Raw genomic sequence first — 20,629 nt, forward strand, 5'->3', positions numbered from 1 at the left:
ACCAACATAAACTCTTCCTGCCTTACCGGAGGGCCTCGCAGTCCTGGTGCACCCACAGAACCTGGGTCTCCACCAACACCCTTGGCCCCAGGCACACCAGGGATTCCTGAGGGACCTGGGGGACCTGAGATGCCTTTTAGACCAGCTCTTGTAACTCCTCCATCACAAGCACAATCACCTGGCTCTCCTGGAAAATAGTCAATAGTCCAAACTCAGTCACATTTGAATAAAGACCCCGTTCAGTTCCAAAAGCAGATTTGATTCAATTAAGATGAAGCAATTCTCATGTGATTTGATTTTATGCCTCTTCTGCTTAGGTGATGTGAGTGCCAAGCAAGTGGAGTTCAGKTTTTCTCCAGTTTAATTTCTATGCAATGCCCATCACCAAATAACCATGTGCAGCATGAACCTAAGCACTTCTAGGCTTTTTCCCAAAAGTTTAAACTTTCCTAAACAGATGGGTTTAGGAGAGTTTCAGGGAGGTCTTGTGCATATTTTAAGAGATAGTTATCAGAGAAAACAAATCCATGCTCCCACTCACAGCAGGTTACAGTGACCCCCAGCTGAATCTTTCAGGTTACAATGACCCCCTGAATTGTAACTGGCCATGGATCCAAACAGGCACCAAGCACAGTGATGTCTGCATCATCCCAGCTTTTACTGCTGGGTTCTGTCACACACTAAGAACCAAATGCTCACGATTTTTAGCACAGAAGAGAACAAAATTAAGTTTTTCTGCCAGTTACAGACTGTAATGTAAAAAGCAGTGAACAAGATTTTATTTCTAAGTCTCATGGCTTGTAAATATAACTTACTTAGCTAATTTTCTGGGTATGAGATGTTTATCAGCTTATTTGCCTGAGCAGAGTAAGAGGTAAAAATAGGATTTTACTGGCAGTGCTGGGCACAGCTSTCTCTAAATTGCAAAGGCTGTTGGCTCCTTCAACCCCTCCTGTGATTTGTCATGAAGACACTTACAACTCATCCCTTAGGATATTAGMCATGCATAAATATCTTTCAGCCCAATGACTGCTGAAAAGTTCTCCCAAAAYAAGAGTCAATTACCTTTGTAGCCCTTTGGACCCAAAGCTCCTGGCAGCCCTCTYTGCCCAGGTTCCCCCGGGGCCCCAATCCTTCCATTCAGGATTGTTCCTGGGGAGACTGAAGGGCCTATATGCAGAAAAAAGGCAAGGAAAAGCTGTGAGAAAGCTGATTTCCAGCTYGTTACTGACTTACAACATCAGTGATGCAATGGCACTGGATGAAACAGCAGCTGTGGATGTAACACGAGGAGATGGAACTTGGTTGGTACCAGGGGCTGCAGTTCTCTGGCACGTTTGTTTCTACCTCCTCACACAGGAAAGCAAAAGCTCTCACTGTGTGGATGCAACAGAGTCTTGTTCCTCTACCACTGCACATTTTCATGGATTTACCAGTTGACCAAAGAACTCACCAAACTGTGGACAGGTAGTGTAAAGAAGGGCAAATGACTTTCATTCAGTGGCTGCAGCTCAGGAAAGATACTAAAGGGTAGAGGGGTTAAGGGGACTTTCCCTGTCCCTCACTTCATGACTGCAGGATTGTTTTCTATCTCTTTATATGCTGAATAGAATGAAACATAAGCTGATGGAGACAGCAGCAGAACATGATCAAACATAATCTAAAACGACACTGTCTGAAAACCCTTCCCCTCTGTGACAGCAGTAAGATGGAGTGCTGACCAGCACCGTCTGATGCTCCATGGAAACAAACTGCAGCCATCAGCTAAACACAGCTACAGGAGCTTTACAGACTCTGCAGAGAAATGAGCCACATTTGACTAGCATACAGTGAGCCACATTTGACTAGCACACAGTTACTGACAAGAGATCATGTATTTCTTCTCCATAGAAAATAATTTTATCAGACCCTGCTCACTGGCTCCATCCCCTGCTCTGAAAAGTTGGCTCTCAAAAATAAACCAGCTTATGGCAGAATGGTAAAAACTCAAAGTTTTGTAAAATCAACCCTGATCATGTAATACTCAATTTCTGAGGAAAACAAAACAATGAACAAATAATCTAATCAGGACATYCATACAAATGAGCTTGTAAAAACAAAATCCCATTTCCTCAGGTCTGGAAACCTCTTCAGGCATCGTATCTGACTGGTGCCCAAACCACCTGCTCACAGGGCAGACATTTACCTCAGATTTTCATAAGGTCATGCTCTATTCTTTACTGAAGCCAACAGGAGACTAGCCTAGAACTTCAAAGTCCTTTGTGTCATAAATTGTGTCTATACAACCYTTTCTTCAGTCTCTCAGGACACTGCTCTTAACAACAATTAGCTCTATCGTATTACTTCATAGGATTGTCTGCTGATATATATATTTAAGTTTCTGAGTTACAATCATGAGGCGTCAGTCAAACATTTACAATTAACAGATGAATAAACCTTGCTGGCAAMGAACTAAAGATATAAATGATTATTTGTCCTGTTTCACTCTGAATCCAATACAAAAACAGATGTAAAATATCTACATACGCAGTGAGCCAGGCAATCCTGGTGCTCCTGGCAGACCCGGTAAACCTCCTCTGCCGGGAGGGCCTGGCAATCCAATTGTCGCTCTTCCTGGTTCTCCCACTTCACCCTTCACTCCTGGAATACCTGGAGACCCTCCAGGGCCCATTCCATCTAGAGAACAATGACACAATGAGAAGCTCTCCAGCAGCAAACACATTGAAGYATTTGTAATGTTAAGATAATTACTGTTGTGCCTTGAACTGCAATCATGTTAGCACAGAACAATTKATAATTGTACACCAAAAAAATGGACTAACTGGAGGCACCAACTGGCTTCCATTTACACACTCCTTTGGTCATCCAAAAAACTTCACAGGGCTGCATTTAAGTCTCACTGATTAATCAGACAATTAACTATGCAAGACTGAGGAGTTTTTATTTTCTCATTTTCTTAGTAGTTCCTTGTCTCTGTATCACTGCAGGCCAGATCTCCCCAGATGACATTCAAGTGAAACAGAAACTTTTGAGTGAGATCTTTGATGGGACAAATAGGTTGTAAGCCCTGTGAATTTATCAAGCCAATCTGTTAGTTCTTTATTGCAAACATAAAAAGTCATCAAACAATTTTCAAAAACATTCATTATAATTTAAAATGCAGGAAAGATTCTGCCAATCAGCTCATTCAAAATGGAAATCAAACAACAGCCTCCAGTGTAGACTTCTACACCAGTCACATGTGAAAACTCACTTGTGCTGTAATAATCGTGGCACTAATTCTTCTCCCATCCAAGTCAACACAATTGGCTCCCTAAGTGTCATCCCTGCCTCCTGTTCCTCATTCAGCAGCCTGCAAACCAGCCAGCTGAAGGAGCAGGGAGAGGCCTGCCCCAATAATTCCAATATCTCCAGGCCACTACCCTGAGACATCTCTGCAAGACCCTCAGCAAAAAACCTGCCAAGTGCACTGGGGGCTGCTGCTTTACCTCTCTCCAAGCCTGGAAACCCTGGAGCTCCTGGAAGGCCTGGTAAACCACTGATCCCTTCATCTCCTGGAGGACCAGGTGTTCCTGGGGTTCCCGGGTCACCCGGGGCACCTGTCAGACAAAGAGAGAAACAAGGAAGAAAGTCTCATGAGAATTTCTGCTGAAAGACTGTTCACTCAACTGCTGTAGTGGCCACTGRTCTCAGAGATAACAAAGGCTGTCAAGCCATGAGCAGGAAGCCTTTTAGTCAATACTAATGAGAAAAACTCCTGAGCTAGTTACAGARGTTACAGAGGCTGTTTCAAACTTGACTACACGTGAAGGAGAAAGAATAGGAGAGACTATGTCATTTGTCCTCTTACCTTTATGGCTTCAGAGACTGTTCCCATCCAGGCCTCAATCAGCTGTGGCACTAATAAACTAATTTTCTCAACAATATTCTTACTACACTKGACAACAAATGACATTCAGAGCACCCTTTACCAAGCAACACCAGGAAGCCATTTACAGTGTATCTACAGAGCAGGCACAGCACTTGGCCATGCTCACACATAGTCAGTCTTCCAGAAAAGACATTTTATTCTGCCTTGAAATACATCATTCTGCAATGTGGGCATGAAAGGCTTTCAGTAAATTCTGAAATTATAAACAAAGGACTAAATACATGTGTATCCAAACAATACAGAAATTAAAAGAAAAATAACAATGGATGGATTAAACCCAACAAACAATGTCAGAAAGTGGTAAAATATAGTAAGAAAGAAAGATGAATCAGAAAAAATGCTTTAGATGAGTTCCAAAACAAAATGGAAATGTGTACCTGAAATGACTACACCTTCCCTGTCAATAATGACAGGAGGGCCTGGGGGACCGATGTCACCTAATTCTCCCTGTAAAGAAAACAGATTCATGCCACATTCAGAAGGGTGATGGAGAGGAGGCTGCTTGTCAGGAAACAGACTGTATTGTGGTACCAATGTCTGCAGTCACTGACTGACTAACCATCATTCTTTGTCCTGTTGAARAATTCACTTTGTTCTGCTATTCATAATCATCTGCTGTCCTGACTTAGATCGTTCCTGTCTGATGAACCTGATGGCTGCTTCAGATAAGATGGCTGCTGCTACCCAGCTATCCTCTGAAGGGCTCCAGTTCCCTCACTAGGAAGCACAGGCATGTATATACAATGTCTGCTGGAGAACACTTCTGTCAGCACACTGACCAATATCAGGTAGATAATATCTGCTCAYCTCGTGGTAAAAGCTGCTGTGAGGTATCTCATTTTTAAAAGCATTCATCACTGCACCTATCTGTTGCCTGGAATACTGAATTTCAGTAAGAGAAGCTTACTGGAAAATGAATTCCTTCATAAAATCATCCGGGCAGAACAAGCAAGTTGTGACAAACTGCAGCGTCATTCCTTCCTCTCACTGGTACTCAAAGAGTATCAGATTCTCTTTGAAATCACAAGTGCAAAATCTGGCTGTTGTCCAAACTGCCATCATATTTATCATATAAACACCATTCAGTGAGCCAAGGCAATGCACACTTTGTTGCTTCTTCCAGTAATACTTCTCTGTACATAGACTTCTACTTCCATGTGCTCTGCACAAAAAATCCCTTTGGAACTTGCATTTTACAAGTTTGCAATCTTGGCAGACAGCAAACTACCATCCAATCATTTTCCACTCAGTTTCCAGCTGTCTGACTGCCCAAGTTGTAAGATACCCAGAAAATGTTTGCTATGCAGCACCTATCTCCAGCACAAGAAATGGAATACGTTCTCAGGCTCGTCAATACTTGTAGATCTGTGATCCAAGACTTCAGACAGCCTTGGCAACTATCTTAACATCCACTCACTTCCAYCTAATCTTGCCTCAACAGTCCAATAAATACGCCATTGGTGTAAGGATAGAGACCAGAAAAGCTACACCTACAATTCTAAGTCATGAAGTTGCATGACTGAACATTGAAAAAGTATTAAAATACCTGAGTATTCATGGCTCAGCAACCACTCATTTTTATACTAACCAATAAAGTAAATGAGGAACTGAAACATAAAGAAAATTACAGTGATATAGGGGCAAACAGGAGGTTTGATTGGAGCAATGATACTTATTTTTCATGTAAAAACCTTCAGAAAAACAATACTTTAGTGAGAAGTTACCTTCATGCCTTCGACTCCATCCAGTCCTGGAAAGCCTGGAACACCTGGGTGACCCTGCAAAATCACATARGGGAACAATGATATGCAGTGAGACAGTAAGTGGCATTATTTTTCAGCTGAAACATCTGCAGAGCCTGGACTTAAATCACAAACCCAATTCYTTGTCCTGCTTAAAGAGGAAATAAATTGAGAGAAAACTGATGGCATCAAYTTCTCAGCACTCACAAAATACCAGATCTTCTTCAGGCCTCCTTGTGTTGTGAAGATGGTGAGAACTTGTGAGTAGKCTGAGAGTGTGCAAATCAGRAGAACACCTAGGAATTCTYACAGAACTGTAYAAATGCAGAATGAAGAGTCTAGAACATTSTTTTCCTTGTYCCACATATTTTACCTCTACTCTTTCCCCCTTCTAACAAATTATTGATGCCAAAACATTTAAAGCAACACTGGAAGATGCAGCTCTATGGCTCCCCATTTCCTGGCAGCATTCCCAGGGACACCAAAATTCCTGTTCTGGCTGTCTGACTGGAAATCTACTGTTTCTGTTGGGTAACATATCCAAATTTGCCCAATATAGATTTCAAATCCCACTATCACTGCTGACAAAATGGGATATTCCTTGAACTCTGGAGAAGGGAACTTTAAATCTTGCCTGTGATTCTGAAGTCTTGGCTGCTGCAGCCCCCAGTACAGCTCACATACAATACTGCTGAGGAACTTGTCATAAAGGCCTTGTTATTAATGACATAATTTTAACTTATAGATGTGAATTCGATCATACTGGAGAGACCATCTCCTGTACTATATTTTGAAGAAAATATACATTGAACAAAATAYAGAAGAAAGTGACTGAACACACAGGGTTAACTGAGAGACAGTTCAACTGATCTTGAGTTTTTCATGGACATACTGCTTAGCTTAACCATGTCAAAAAGACATGGCATTTATCCATCAGAGAACTTGGAGCCAYTAGATAAGGAAGTCAGTAGCTCTGAAGCAGTTAGAAGGCTCCTGTAACTCTAAGTACAGTAAAAAATAAAAGAAATTTCACCTTTCTCCCTGGAATTCCATCCGATCCATCCAGTCCCAAAAGACCCTACAACAGCAACAAATTAACTTTTACAGGCTCTGTCTCAGCTTGATCAGGCTTCAAATATCTCAGCAGCAAAGAATAAAAAGTTTAAGTTTTCAAAAGGAGAAGTTACCACTGTTTTTCTTATCTTTCAATTATTAACAATCAYGATGTAAAGAATTTAACAAAATCACTCCTAAAAGCAATCTTGTCTTATTAAATCATTGTTTTTCTAATTGGCAATTCAAATAAGGAAGTCACGGTGTCTCAGCTTACTAGGAACTTAGGTGTTACTTCATAAGCATAAAACCAATAAATCTTAGTGCTGTCAAGACTTCCATCCAAGGATTTATTCTGCACACACAGAACAGAATACCTTGGTCATCCTGCTGAGTAGGAGGGAGCACARCTCTGCAGGGAATGTTTCTGTGGGCCACTTCATGTGTTAAAGAACAGGYATTTAAGGACCTTGTGTAATTACCTACCCTGCCACCCGGCAAGCCAGGCACACCTTTCTCTCCTTTTTCTCCAACACYTCCAAAGCCCTGAGGAAAAATGTCAACATTAAATCTCTGTTTGGAATTGAACAGCACATCCCTAAGTAAAGTGAGCACAAACCCATTTATTAATACAAACAGTACAACAGAGAGACAAAGGGCACTGACTGGGACTACTTTGTCCTGGAAAGAAAACTTGAATCAACCGGATTTGGCAGCATGTGCAGCACAGCACCTTTTTATTCCCCAAGACTTCCATCCATTKAAACCATGGCACATATTTCAGTAGCAACTGCGAGTGAAACCATGTTATAGACAGCAAAGACCTGCCAATGCTGCTCTGTATTCTATTCTACATTGAGAAATTATTTCAACTCTTATTTCTTAACAGCAGCAGCTCAAGGGAATGCTCAGAGMACGCTTTTCCCTCCTAAAGCTCAAGAATGACTCAAAACTAGCATTTTCACGCTCAGCATTTGGAAATGTTCGGTGGTTTGCCCAGTCAGCAAGATGTATCAAAACCAGAGATAGAACACCAGGATTTAATTTCAGCATGAGTTACAGTAGTTAAGCAATTTTCAGGCTTCAATCTTAAAATATCTCACGGTTGTGGTTAAGTTTGCACATATGTTCAATTTCACCAGCTTCAATGGGTCTCTTGTGATGCATAAAGTTAAACATGCTCATAATGGAACATGTCCAGAAAGGCTAATAACAAACTGTGCTTCATGTACAGGTTTTTCTTGCACGTATTTCTCCTAAGAACATCTGTACATTGAAGAAACTGGCAAACAATTTATCTTATTAGTCAGAAGTTCCCAAAAATATTTACTCCCTAAACTTATTGAAACAACCTCTGTTTACAAAAGKTTTTAAGCTGGGAAATAGCTCTCTGGAACCCAGGGATAAATTGTTTTTCTTAATGCATATAGAGAAGATGCTACACCATGCTGAGTTGATGACCACTAACGTAAAACAGCCCATTTTAGGTGGATGTATATGGGCAGACAGAAAGATCTGCATGTGCTTTGCAGCTTTAAAGTAAAATAACAAAATAGATGTTTAGATATAATTAAAGAAAAAAAAAWGGGATTCAAAAAAATGTCTATGGGACAAGGAACACTGCCATCAAGTGGCCATGCCACAGGTCGAGCTCCATGCASGTCTCTGCAAACAGCAGGCTGCAGGTACTGAAATCTTGGCTGCTTTGTCAGTCTGTAGTAGGACAGCATTATCTTCTTTGTATCTACAGCACAAAAAACTATCAGGTTACAGTTACACTCTTCACAAAGTTTTGTGAACATTTTTATCAGATTTTCATAGTTCTCTGATGCCTTGAAACTCCTGTAGAGACCTTGTGAGCTATTCAGAGGGTGTTGAACCATCTAACCCACATTAGGCACRTGTTAAAAACAATCCATTGTCCTTACCGGGATGCCAGGCAATCCTTGATCTCCGGGGAATCCTTGAGGACCTGGCTCACCCTGGCGAGGGGGAAGAGACAAACACAATAAATCATTGTGCCAGTGAAAGCAAGACTTTCCCCTACCCCCACCATGCTCCTGACACCTAAAGTAAGGCCATGTACTCTGTTTGCCAGCGAGCACCCTGCGCTTGTGTCCCCATGTGCCACATCGAGGGTCCCCCAGCACTGTGCTGGTGCATCCTCTGGCCACTTCCCACAGCTTCAAATGCCACTGCCTGGGAACTGCTGCTCCACTGTCCCCAACTGCTACAAGTCAAACTAGAAGCAGTTGATATCATCATCTAGGAAACTGGAACATGCACARCACTTCATGAAAAGCAGCAAAATAACATATAGTGAGACAGCAATGTCCTCACAACTCTGCTTACAAACTCCAGAGTGTGCCCAAAGGAATGGGGTTTATTTGAGCCTCCCCTCACACTAATGTCACCCCACCAAGTATAAGTCTCTCCCCCTTTATACAGGGCTTCAGGCAAACTCAGACCGGGCTCCCAAACCAGCCTGTGTAAGTCCCAGATTAATTCAGTATGCCTAAATTTCACATGTCTAGAGAATACTGAACTCGAGGTACACATGACTTTCATAAAACCACCAATGACCTAAATACACATCTCAGTAATAACAAAGTGAAAATGAAAAAAAATCTGATTATTTTAGAGTAGTGTRCACCAAGGAAAAGAGCTGGAGATTGCAGTTATTTTTCCAAATTGATTTTTTTGCTTCAGCTGACACAATTTCACAGGTCCAACAAAAACAAACTACAGTTCACTTATTTTTAGGATTAATGATGAAAACCTCTAAATAGCTTCCAGATTTCTCCTTCTGAGGTCTGTATTCTCTAGCGGTCCACTATGCTCTGAGCTATGAATATTTTTATTCAATAACCATTAGACAGAATAAGCTGGTACAGAAAATTATTTTGATTTGGAAATATAACACTGTTCAGTAATTTTGTTCACTCTTGAATGAAAGAACATGGAGAGGAAGAGGGTTTGTAAACTGAATTTACAGACCTTTTCTCCTTGCTTCCCCTTTGGAAATCCCATGAATTCCAGTATTCCAGTSGATGGTGGGGGACCTGGAGGCCCCGGCAACCCTACATCACCCTGTTGACAAAAGAGGAAGATATTAATAYAGCAGACCATGTCTGATTTTCTATGGAAGTGTCCTACAAATCAGAAGAAAAAACACTTTAATTATATCTCATGTATACAAATCTGTGTGTCTGAATGCTGGCATGGGAGTTTGGTCATGGGAGTCAAAAGATCAGATGGAAAATCATGATGAACAAAATGCATCTGTTTCCAAAGGCTTGTGGACATAAAACACAACAAAGAAAAAATAAAAAGGCTCAGGTTTTGAATCAACAGGAAAACTTTCCAGAAAAACCTTGGAGAGAAACATGAAAGAAGAGAAGGAACAACTAGAATTGTAGAATGCTGAGAACTGATTTTAACATCAACAGAATTAAGTCCCAGACTTAATTATGCCTGTGTACATTCTGACACAGACTGCAGGACACCCATTTAGGATAGCGAGACTATAAATTACACACCAGCTGACCCAAAGAATGGAATGAAAGCCAAGGAGAATTAAGTCGGTGGAATAACTCAATACAAGAGGTGATGAGGTCCAAAGAAACTGAGAGGTGGAGGTTCAAAAGACGTCTAAGGATCTCATCTCTTGATAACCATGAAAGTACTGCACTGACTTGAGATTTTCCCCTTCTTCCTCTTYACCCAGAAAACATTCCCATCCCTTTTAGTGTACCAACAGAAAAGGAACCAGCAAGATTCTTTAGTATTTGAACTGTCAGTCAGTCYAAGAGAAAAAAAGAAAAAGAAGAAAATGATAGAATTTAGCCACTTTCTAGAAGATCAAGCTGTCATGGAACTCCAGAGTATATTTTATGCTCTTTCCATAACAGAACAAGTTTCCCTTACCTTTTCTCCTTTCTCCCCTTGAAAGCCTAATCCCATGTTACCCTTGGAGACAAAAAAAAACCCATAAATGAATGAATAATAAAATAATAGCAACAACACCATCACTATCATCTAGGTCCACAGCACTGTTAAACCCCCAAAARTAAGGTGTAAAAAGTAAACAGGAAAGGTAGGTACTTACTTTTGGACCTGGTGGCCCAGGGGGACCCACTGGACCCTAAACATAAACAAGATCAAGATTTTATTCCTCTGACTTAATTAGGATGCAAACAATTGGAGCAATGCTAGGATCTGCAGTGGTACCTGAACTTCCTTGCCTCCAAAGCAAAAGCAAGACAAATGCTCTTGAGTCTTCACATCTCTAACAGCACAGCTCTTTGGCACCACAATTAAGAGAAAACTTCAACTTAAACCAAACAAAGATGCAGCTTGGTTTTACCTTTACCTTTACCCATTAGAAATTCTCTTGTAAGATGTGGAAAAAGCAACTCTAACATTGCACCTGACAAGAAAGACTCCAAATCTCAGAGATCAGCCTTTTCCCCCAGGCCCTGAGATGARGAAATGCTCAGAACAGTGTAACAAGGTGTTTGCAGAGCTCTGCTGCAGCCCTCGGTCATGTTTGATGCTCCAGAGAGGAGCCTTTGCTCCTGTGATCMGATCAAACTGCCCCAAACCAAGAGCCCTATGCTGGTAGTCAGCTGTGCTCCGTCCTTCCAGATGCACAGGTACTTTTKCTCATTGTCATGACACAAGCAGAGACAAGAAGGGAAAACTGCCAACAGTTTGAACTATTCTGTTAACAAGTGCAACAGCTGAGGTGTCTTACCTGAAATCCTGGTAATCCTATAGGGCCTGCAGGACCTATTGGACCAGGAAACCCTTTTGGGCCCTATAAGAGGAACAGAGGCCAAATAGAGACTGCGTAGCATTTACCCCATCAAAAGTCAATCTCAGGAAAGTAATTAAGTAATATCCCCTGGTTAAGTATGCCAATTTAAATGTTAAAACTATTTAATCATATGATTAGATGTATTTTGAAAATCGAAGTTACAGAGTTCAATGGTAGAAGGGAGCTTGATTCGAAAAAGGAATAATGAAATTTGTAATAGCAAAAATCCAACTTCCTCTACCACAGTGTGAATSCACACATACCCTTCCCAAGCTAGAATTGTTCACACTACTGCTATCACACATGTAAATACACTTCCCACTAATTTGAAATGGGTCCTTAAGAACCAATACCTGAAAATGTACCTACTTAATATTCTTTAAAATCATTATTTCCCATAKTAARTAACTTACAGGAACTCCATCCAATCCAGGAAGACCATTTTCACCCTAAAAATWATAAATGAGTAAAAATTACACAACATTATGGCAACAAACTATATGGAACATCAAGGTTTGTATAAATAGTAATTTTTGCTGTTAGTTAATATTAGATCAAGTGTAAATGGGAAAATATCTTGAAATCTGTGCTTCCATAACTGTGACTATTAGCAATCGAACCTGCAGTATCAGCCCTACAACTTGTGGGACATCCAAGAGTTTCTTGTACTGCATTCTTTCCTGTGTGATGACMAGTCTTACCTTCATTCCTTTAAGACTGCCTTGAGCAAAAACAGGTTCTCCTTTAAGGCCTTTTGGGCCAGGACGACCCTGATTTAAAAAAAAAAAAATACACTGCTTTAGTTCTAAAAGAATTTCTAATCAGCATAATGAACAAGGCAAACTACTGTCTCCAGTAAACTGTAAAAGTACCAYTGCTGCTTTGTCAGAGAAGCTGTGCTATGAGAACTAAAGACTTTGTGACTTTGTGCAGCTTTAGTAAAACAAGATTCTGCAAACATTTTCTCTGGTATTTTCCTGTTTGTAGTAGATTTCCCTTTTATTTTAGGCCTTTGACAGCCTAGATCCTATTGGAACCTGTCTGACATGGCATAACTTCCCTGTTCATGTAGACACCAACACCATTTAGAGGGACCTTGGCAGGTTTGAGGGATGGGCCCATGTAAACCTCATCAAATGCAAGATCCTGCAACTGAGTTGGGGCAATTCCAACCATGGATTCAGGCTGGGAAATGAGTGGTTTGAAAGCAGCCCTGGCGAAGGATGTGGGGGCACTTGTGRATGAAAAACTGAGCTGTCAGAGTGGATTTGTAGCCCAGAAAGCCACCCACATCTTGGCTGCATCCAAARTAGCGACGGCAGCAGTGAGGGAGGGGATTTTATCCACAGGATYGTCATTTTATCCTCAGAGTGGATAAGAAAATTGAGCTCTAACAAGGCTAATAAACTTAGGGTTATCTGGGCTCTTCCTAAGTACTTGGCAGTTACTTCTCCATTAATGTCACAAAAAGCAAATCCTGGTTCAGTGACTACAGAACAGCACATTTGAGTTGGGACGTACAGGCAGTCCAGGTAGGCCAGGAAACCCATCTGGCCCAGAAATGCCAGGACTCCCCAGGGTTCCATTGCAGCCGTCGATGCCAGGGAGACCTCTAGGTCCAGGCTGCCCAGGGTGACCCTGTGTAAAGGGAAAAAGAGACAATGACTGACAGAATCMATTATTTTATTAGTAATACTGTTGTCCCCAGAAAACCAATACCTTCCTCCCAAATGGCAACACAAACCAAAAGAATTGCGTAACTCCCAACCAAGGTCAGGGTATGGCAGACTGCAACAGAATGAGCTTCTTCAGCCAGCTTTGTTTATCCTCCCTAAAGGTTTCATCCTAGAACATTGGCTGCATTCATCCCATTACCTTTTTCTCCAAGGGACAGTTTTCTGGAGTACATAACTTGTGCATGAGTAGGTCCCACCAGGGCAATAYTCATCCCCCAGCAGTGTGAGCCATATGGAATGTAACAGTGTCAAACTGCACGCCAGGGTCCACCTGACACCAGCAATGGAAGTTGCTCATGTGAGAGCAAGAGCAGAGGCAGACTCAACAATACTGAGCATTTATAATTCCAATCTGCTTGGAGTTTCAGTGACTTCTCTTCCTCTCCAGTGTGGATTCTTTCTTTTAATAGATCAACAGATGTTAAAGCTCCAGCATCAGGCCATTCAAGCAGAACAGCTTTATTTGTTATATTAAACATAAGACCTTAGGCAAAACAACTGAGAGAAAGATCCAATTAAGCTAACAACGTTTTTAAAAAAGTATTTGTAATGGTCAATTATTAATCAAGCAGAGCAAAATGCAATTGTACCTAATTCTGATTTCACATCACCTTTGCACTGGTATAGCTCTTGTAATTTGACTGGAGTTTACTCAACATGGTACTAATGCAAAGGAGATCAAAGTTGGAGACTTTAGGTACTTTTTCTTCAGTGCCATATGAGTACGTGAGGGTAGAAGGCAGAACTGTCAGTCACATTGCCCAGGTTTCAAGCAGCTCCTTATTCYATGTTGCTTTTCCTGTAAATGAGTCCTGTGGCACTCAATGACATTGTTTAAAGGCAAGAAGAAAAATTAAACTTAGGGAGATAGTATGAGTAACTTGACAAATCTCTCTCTCCCCTGTGTACACAGTGATCTTGACTCATCCCTGAAGTACTTTCGTTTGATCCCAAAGATTCATCTTTAAGATATGGCACTAAGCAAGTCATGACTCACATTAGGAAAGTAAAAAAATAAACATGGATAAAATGGAGATAAAGCAGAACATTAACAATCCTTCATGCCTGACACTTAAAATAAAACACATTTGCAACACTAAAGGCCTTCCCAGTCCAAGCMAACAGCATCTGCTCTGACCAAATTCAATGAGAACTTTGCAGTAATGTAAAGCCTTTTATCTAAGGATCTTTAAATCCCGTGCAAAAATGCGGGGATGCTATAATCTTAATTTTATAGATGGGAAGCTGGGTTCACACAGTAGCAGAAAGCCTTTCTCAAGGATGCAGAGCAATTTAGGCCATAATTATTAAATACTCAAGCTGATCACTGGTCTCAGCTCTTGCCAGGAGAGCTATTGGACACTGCTGCTTACTAACACGTACCTCCTCCTGCGCTGGCAGAGTAGGAAACAAACACAGCAAAGAAATAACCATTGTGTTTCTTAATGGGGTTAATTTTCAGTTAGATTAGGTCTTTGGTCCAGCTCATTTGGCAACTGCATTGAGATTTGTGCCAACAAAATCGAGAGAGATCTGATCTGCTTTCTGTCAGTCAACAAGGTACAAACTGAATGAATGTCAAGTGTGTCTCAACTACAGGATTGAGGTAGTTCACCCTGACAAATATAAATTTGAGATTTAACAAGGCATGGAATGAAGTCACCCCAAAGCATTACCATCAGGGACCACTGCTTTAACAGTAACAGTATTAGTTGCTCTGATGCTTAAAGTCTGTTTGTCAAAATACCCACATGTGGTGTGAAAGCAGGGACTTGTCAGGCCCTGGAAAAGCAACAGGAGTAGGCTGAAGCATCAATTTATTGTCACTTACGTTTGTCTCATAGAAATATTTAATTAATTTAGTCCATGAAGGATGTCATAGCCAAGAGTATCAAGTCACTGACAGGATGAGCAGTGACTGCAGAGGGAAGGCAGAGCTGCCAATGTCTACCAGGTCTTTCACTTTGTTTACAGCAGCAATAAAAGGCAGGAGCTATGTGGGACAAGTGCACATGTATCTGGTTACAGCACAAGGTGACCAGCTGCAAGGTTTAGTGAAGCTGGAAGGGCCAACATCTGCCCCAGAGTGAGACAACAGGGAGCCAAGCTGCTCCAGCTTTAGTGCTGGCTGAGAGCCAGCCCGTGGCAGGCAGCTGCTGGCTGAGCCATGTCCTGGGAAATGCTTGGGGTGAGATCTCCTAACTCTCACACCAACACAGCCTGTAAGTTGCCCAAACGGCTTTGGTATCCTGTTAATATGTGAGTAGGGCTCACAGAGAGAGGACACAGAGTATGCTGATGGCAGTCATTTCTTATGTGTGCTAAATAAATCTGTGCCCTGTCACTTAACCCCATGGCATCCATGTCTGTGGTTCCGAGCCAAAGCATGACACAGACTGACAAACAGGCACACGCACACACATTGTCTCTTTTGCTTTATGAAAACAACCCACAGGATTTCTTGCTTTATAGCTGATCTGCAATCAGAGTTCATAATATTTTGTTTTAAAACCCTTACCTGAGGAGATGCTGAACACCCASAACTGACTTCCTTGAGAGTTGCTAAGTCCTGCCTTAAAAGAACCTTTTTCCCAGGGGTTTAAAATACTGATTTAAAGAGATGTTTTGACCTGAAAAAGTGGTGGTTGATAGTTTCATTGCTCTCACCTCCTCTAATTCCTGTTTTGGCAGCTGTGCCAATTGAACACAAGACCTCAACTGACTAAAGCAGAAGACTTTCACAGGCTTTACTTATACATGTCAGAGTGATTAGTTTACAGATCTGAGGTAAAACACAGGCTGGAGAGATGCTTGTGCTCCCTGTTTTCACAAAAGGAGACATTTGGTGTGAGRCAGATAAGGAAACTTGAACTGGTTATCTGGGCCCTCCTTTATCTGACTCTTGCTCATGCACTGACACTCTGATCCCAAGAGGCCCCTTTTCTAAATCAAACAGCACAAAGGCCATCCCAACAGGAGAACTCAATGAATATTTTAAAACAGAGAAACAAATACAGTTAAGGATGAATACAAAACTAATTGAATAAACAGTTTCAAGGGTTGCTACTACAGCAAGTGGCCTTTCTACAGCCATCACCAAGTGCTTGCATTTACTCTAGTAAGGTCACAAACTGCCTCTACATATTGCTCTGGCTTTCATGGCACGGGCTCACTTATGTAAGTATTTCCTTCTAGAACTCCTTGGACAGTTCATTAAAAGCTATATACATCTCCCAGCTCCAGTTCCAGCCTTTGCCAGAGGTGCCCTTGAATATTGTCCTATAGGAAAAAATAAACTTCCCAAGTAGGTCTAAGGATTTGAGGGTTTTTCCCACAGCACGACATGAAAGTCTAGCAATAAACAYGTGTAGCTGCTGTATTTATTAGGTTAGAGGGATTAGTCAGGCCAGCTGCAACAACATGATTTAYTTGCCACCAACATTCCCCAAGGGAACTCTGTGGAATACTACCTTCCCTTAAGGTCAACAGTGGGATTCCCCTTCGAATAAGGGCCTTGCCCATGGCCATGAGTAAACTACACCTGCCCACATTAACATACCTGCATGCTACAAAGCATCTCTCTTCATATTTAGATGTGCAGAGATAGCATTATATTTTTACTTCTCTCATCTATCAGAGACACCCACTGCTCTCTCCTTCGCTCTGCATTTCACACATCCATGTAAAGTGCCAACATTTGTATACACTTCACAAAAAACTTAAGTTACTCCCTACCCAGAAACGTAATAGCAAAAGTAAAAACATTTACTCAAGCAGTGATGGTTGCTATTTTCACCCTACAATGGAAGCATTTATCTCAGCACCTATAATGTAAACCGTATGAACTAGTTTCCCTTTCCCCTTTTTCTGCCCTGCACTTGTGGCACAGAAGACCCACAGTGTTCAGCACTTTGCTGTTCATGACCAGCAAAATCTGCCTCTTTCACCCACCTGCAGAATGTGCAAAGCAGCATAGATCTGCATGTGCTGGAGGCTTTGAATGCACTCATCTGCCTCCCCTGCTCTCTCCTTGGAATGCCTGTCGATGCCAACTACCTGGCAATGGCTGTTGCTCTATCTCTGCTTCCCTCATTGTTGGGAATCCCCTTTCTCCAGAGCCTCATCTGAAAAAACCCTGAGAACAGCATGTTCCCACAGTGTGTTCAATTAAATTAAGTATTATGGGAACAGCTTGTTCTCTTCAGACATAGACAGTTGGCTAGTGGTAAAAGAAAAAAAAAAAAGCAGCAAGGGAGTAGAGCAGGAGAGAAAACAGGCAAGGATGAGCAGAGGGGGAGTGAAGGACAAGGGCCAGGAAGGAACTGGAATCAAACAAGYTCATCTCAAACAAGGCCAACTGTGCATTTTCAGCCAATCTATCACAATTCAGTTTTTGATAGGAAGTAAGAAAACACAGCTCAACTGTTGGAGCTCCTGGCCAGCTGAGAAAGCAGGGAAGATGAGAAAGAATATCAGCATAGTCTTAAGGCACAGTGATACACAGGATGGAAAAATGTCATCAAGAAAATAAACAGAATTTTAATATCAGAAGGAGTCTCCTGAAGGATCTTTGCAAAAATCACTGGAGAAAGGAAAAGGAAAAGAAAGCAGGCCAAGGCACATAATTTTTTGCAAACTGTCATTAGAATGTAAAGTTCTAAAGAATGAAGGAAACAAAAATTTCYTGATGGTCAAGGACAGTAGTTACTTATCTGTTACCTGATCTAAACCAGAACTAGAACCWAGAAGAGAAGTAAGGATTATCTGGAGGGCCTCAGCCCTCATCACTGCTTTCATTCATGTCAATGATGTTCATCACAGCAAAAGATGATTGAAGGAGACAATGATGCAAAGGATCCCCATGTAACTCAGGCTCACTTTCTGATATGTATCAACTTCCTATATCCCATAAGAGGATCCAAACCTCTTACAAAACAGCATGGAATCACCAGGTAGATTAACAAACATGGCCATTTCCCTCCAGAGAGAAACAAGCAATTGCAAGGCATACTATGCATATGCTACTACAATCTAATCATCTTCAGGTGCTTTTGGTTGTGATTAACATTCCGGTGATTTATATTTACATATGCAAACTTACTGGGATCCCGTTGATGCCCTGAAATCCTGGAACTCCCATTGGACCCTGAAGAAAAGAGTACACATTATATTTCACTTCATCAGTCCGCATATTTCAGTTACCTGTGAGGTATTTTTCAGTGCAACACTTTCAGTCTTGGACCTCTGCTTTCAAAATCTAAACGAACAAACTATCTCACGCAGATTCTCTGTGACCACAGGGGTCAGTGAAGATAGGAACTGAGCATCTGAGCTTGACTGGATGCCAAATAAGTGTTTCAGGAATGTTTTAATCAGGCAATTTAAAGTAAAAATATCATCTCCTACTGCACATCTGGAGAAAACAAGATGCCAGGAAAATAAATAATCTAGTATAAACTTAACCCTTGACTTTCCTAGAGTTTCAACAGGAATTATGCATTTTCCTGCCTACACTTGGATAGGACCCCCAGAGATAAGCAGACCACTGCATTAACTTCAGACTGCCCAAGTTGCAAGTAATTACCACACTTTTTTGCTCTGCTCTGGATAGTAGCAAAACAGAATGTGTAAGCAGAATATCCAGCCTAAATTGTTCTTGCTTTGGAAAGGTAAAGTATATTGCTCCCACAAGGGATGAAGAAAAAGAGAMTCTTATGGCATGTTGGCACTGCATATGCATCATTTCTTGGATAGAAACAGTCCTGGAGTAAATGGACTTTTTCARTGCAAAGAAATTGCTTCCAATCTTGCACATTGCATTCACTGGCACCTACATCTTATGGGTTACTCCATTTAACATGATGTCATTTATTGTATGTGCAAAATTGAATTGCAGATTCATTTAGTACCCATTCTTTTTGCTTTTCTAGACACCAGCTCAGGATCTTCTACACAGGAACGAGCTCCATGTCTCTCTGAATAGAGTGTGAATAACACCAACATACCCCACAGCATATGAAGTGACAGACTACTCGCAATAGCAATACTTAGTTGGCTGTGGTTCACCTACAAGAAYGGCTACACTGTTCAGCAGCTTTAGGATCTGTACTCTCATTCAAAAATAAACGCAGATAATTTTTAAAACATACTGTTGAATAGTCATTGTATTTTTACCTCTGAACAGATAGCTAATATTGTCTTTATTTAGTCAAAAGTATACACAAGGCAATAAAACWACTGTAGGGACAGCGAAGTCACAGTTGAGCCTACCTTGTCACCTTTCTGTCCAGCTGGTCCAGGAGGGCCCACTGCTCCTCTCTCACCTTTTGCTCCTGGCAAACCTTCTGGGCCAGTAAATCCAGGTGCTCCTATTGGTCCTTGAAGCCCAATCGGTCCTGGTCGACCCTAATATACAATAAAAACAGGTCAATGTACCATGCTCACAAACTCCTCTGTAATTACTCTTTCCAACTCTATTTTTAATGTGATTTGATACTTTTCTGAGTAGCTACGAAATCCTAAAGTTTTTTCTTGTCCATTCTCAGACCAAGAGATTGCTCACAGGGCTTGAGGTGTGGCCACATCAGTGCAGAGTACAGAAGGACAACCACCATACTCGCCCAGCTGGTGATGATGTGCTGAATCATTAATGCTRGAAAATTCCTCCAACATCAAGTCCAACCTTTGACTGAGTACCTCTATGCACATTAAACCATATTGCCAAGTACCACATATGTTCATTTTTTGAACACTTCCAGGCATGGTGACTCCGCTATGTTCCAATTCTTAACCACTCTTGCAGCAAAGAAATTTTTCCTAATTTCCATCTTAAGTCTCCCCTAGCACAACTTGAGGCCATTTCCTCTGGTCCTATCACTGGCTGCCCGGGAGAAGACGCYGATCCCCACCTCAGCACAACCTCCTTCCAGAGAGTTGTGGAAAGCGGTAAGGCCCCCAATGAGCCTCTTTTTCTCCAGGCCAAAAACTCCCAGCTCCCTCAGCCGCTTCTCCTCACACTTGTGCTCCAGACCTTTATCTGCTTTGCTGCCCTTGTCTGGACACGCTCCATCACCTCGGTGTCCAGGTATGGACAGCAGTGTCCATCTCGCTGGCCGGCCCTAAGTGCCGGGAGCAGCGCGGTTCCACGGCGCAGTGCCGGGCGCTGCCGGCAGATGGAGCGGGTCCCGGGGGATCCCGGGGGTGCTGCCGGCAGATGGAGCGGGCCCCGCGGGGATCCCGGGGGTGCTGCCGGCAGATGGAGCGGGTCCCGCGGGGATCCCGGGGGTGCTGCCGGCAGATGGAGCGGGTCCCGGGGGATCCCGGGGGTGCTGCCGGCAGATGGAGCGGG

The 20,629-nt window shown here is 42.0% G+C and overlaps 1 protein-coding gene across 1 annotated transcript in view; it reads right to left on the reverse strand.

Moving 5' to 3' along the window:
* Nucleotides 1-20,629, reverse strand: part of COL4A6 (collagen type IV alpha 6 chain) — a 111,590-nt gene that overhangs the window by 20,413 nt on the left and 70,548 nt on the right. The window contains exons 4-21 of the mRNA XM_057365681.1: nucleotides 19,552-19,686; nucleotides 18,383-18,427; nucleotides 13,067-13,183; nucleotides 12,247-12,315; nucleotides 11,959-11,994; nucleotides 11,483-11,545; nucleotides 10,835-10,870; nucleotides 10,654-10,695; nucleotides 9,724-9,816; nucleotides 8,655-8,708; nucleotides 7,213-7,272; nucleotides 6,707-6,751; nucleotides 5,656-5,709; nucleotides 4,309-4,378; nucleotides 3,489-3,599; nucleotides 2,527-2,676; nucleotides 1,066-1,170; nucleotides 27-187 (exon numbers count right to left, since the gene is read on the reverse strand). Coding sequence (XP_057221664.1) covers nucleotides 27-187; nucleotides 1,066-1,170; nucleotides 2,527-2,676; nucleotides 3,489-3,599; nucleotides 4,309-4,378; nucleotides 5,656-5,709; nucleotides 6,707-6,751; nucleotides 7,213-7,272; nucleotides 8,655-8,708; nucleotides 9,724-9,816; nucleotides 10,654-10,695; nucleotides 10,835-10,870; nucleotides 11,483-11,545; nucleotides 11,959-11,994; nucleotides 12,247-12,315; nucleotides 13,067-13,183; nucleotides 18,383-18,427; nucleotides 19,552-19,686 — 1,446 coding nt within the window. The remainder of the gene's footprint in view (nucleotides 1-26; nucleotides 188-1,065; nucleotides 1,171-2,526; nucleotides 2,677-3,488; nucleotides 3,600-4,308; nucleotides 4,379-5,655; nucleotides 5,710-6,706; nucleotides 6,752-7,212; nucleotides 7,273-8,654; nucleotides 8,709-9,723; nucleotides 9,817-10,653; nucleotides 10,696-10,834; nucleotides 10,871-11,482; nucleotides 11,546-11,958; nucleotides 11,995-12,246; nucleotides 12,316-13,066; nucleotides 13,184-18,382; nucleotides 18,428-19,551; nucleotides 19,687-20,629) is intronic.

Source organism: Malurus melanocephalus, unplaced genomic scaffold (genome assembly GCF_030028575.1).
Source record: "Malurus melanocephalus ecotype Western Australia unplaced genomic scaffold, MMel_1.1 scaffold_56, whole genome shotgun sequence".
Lineage (NCBI taxonomy): Eukaryota > Metazoa > Chordata > Aves > Passeriformes > Maluridae > Malurus > Malurus melanocephalus.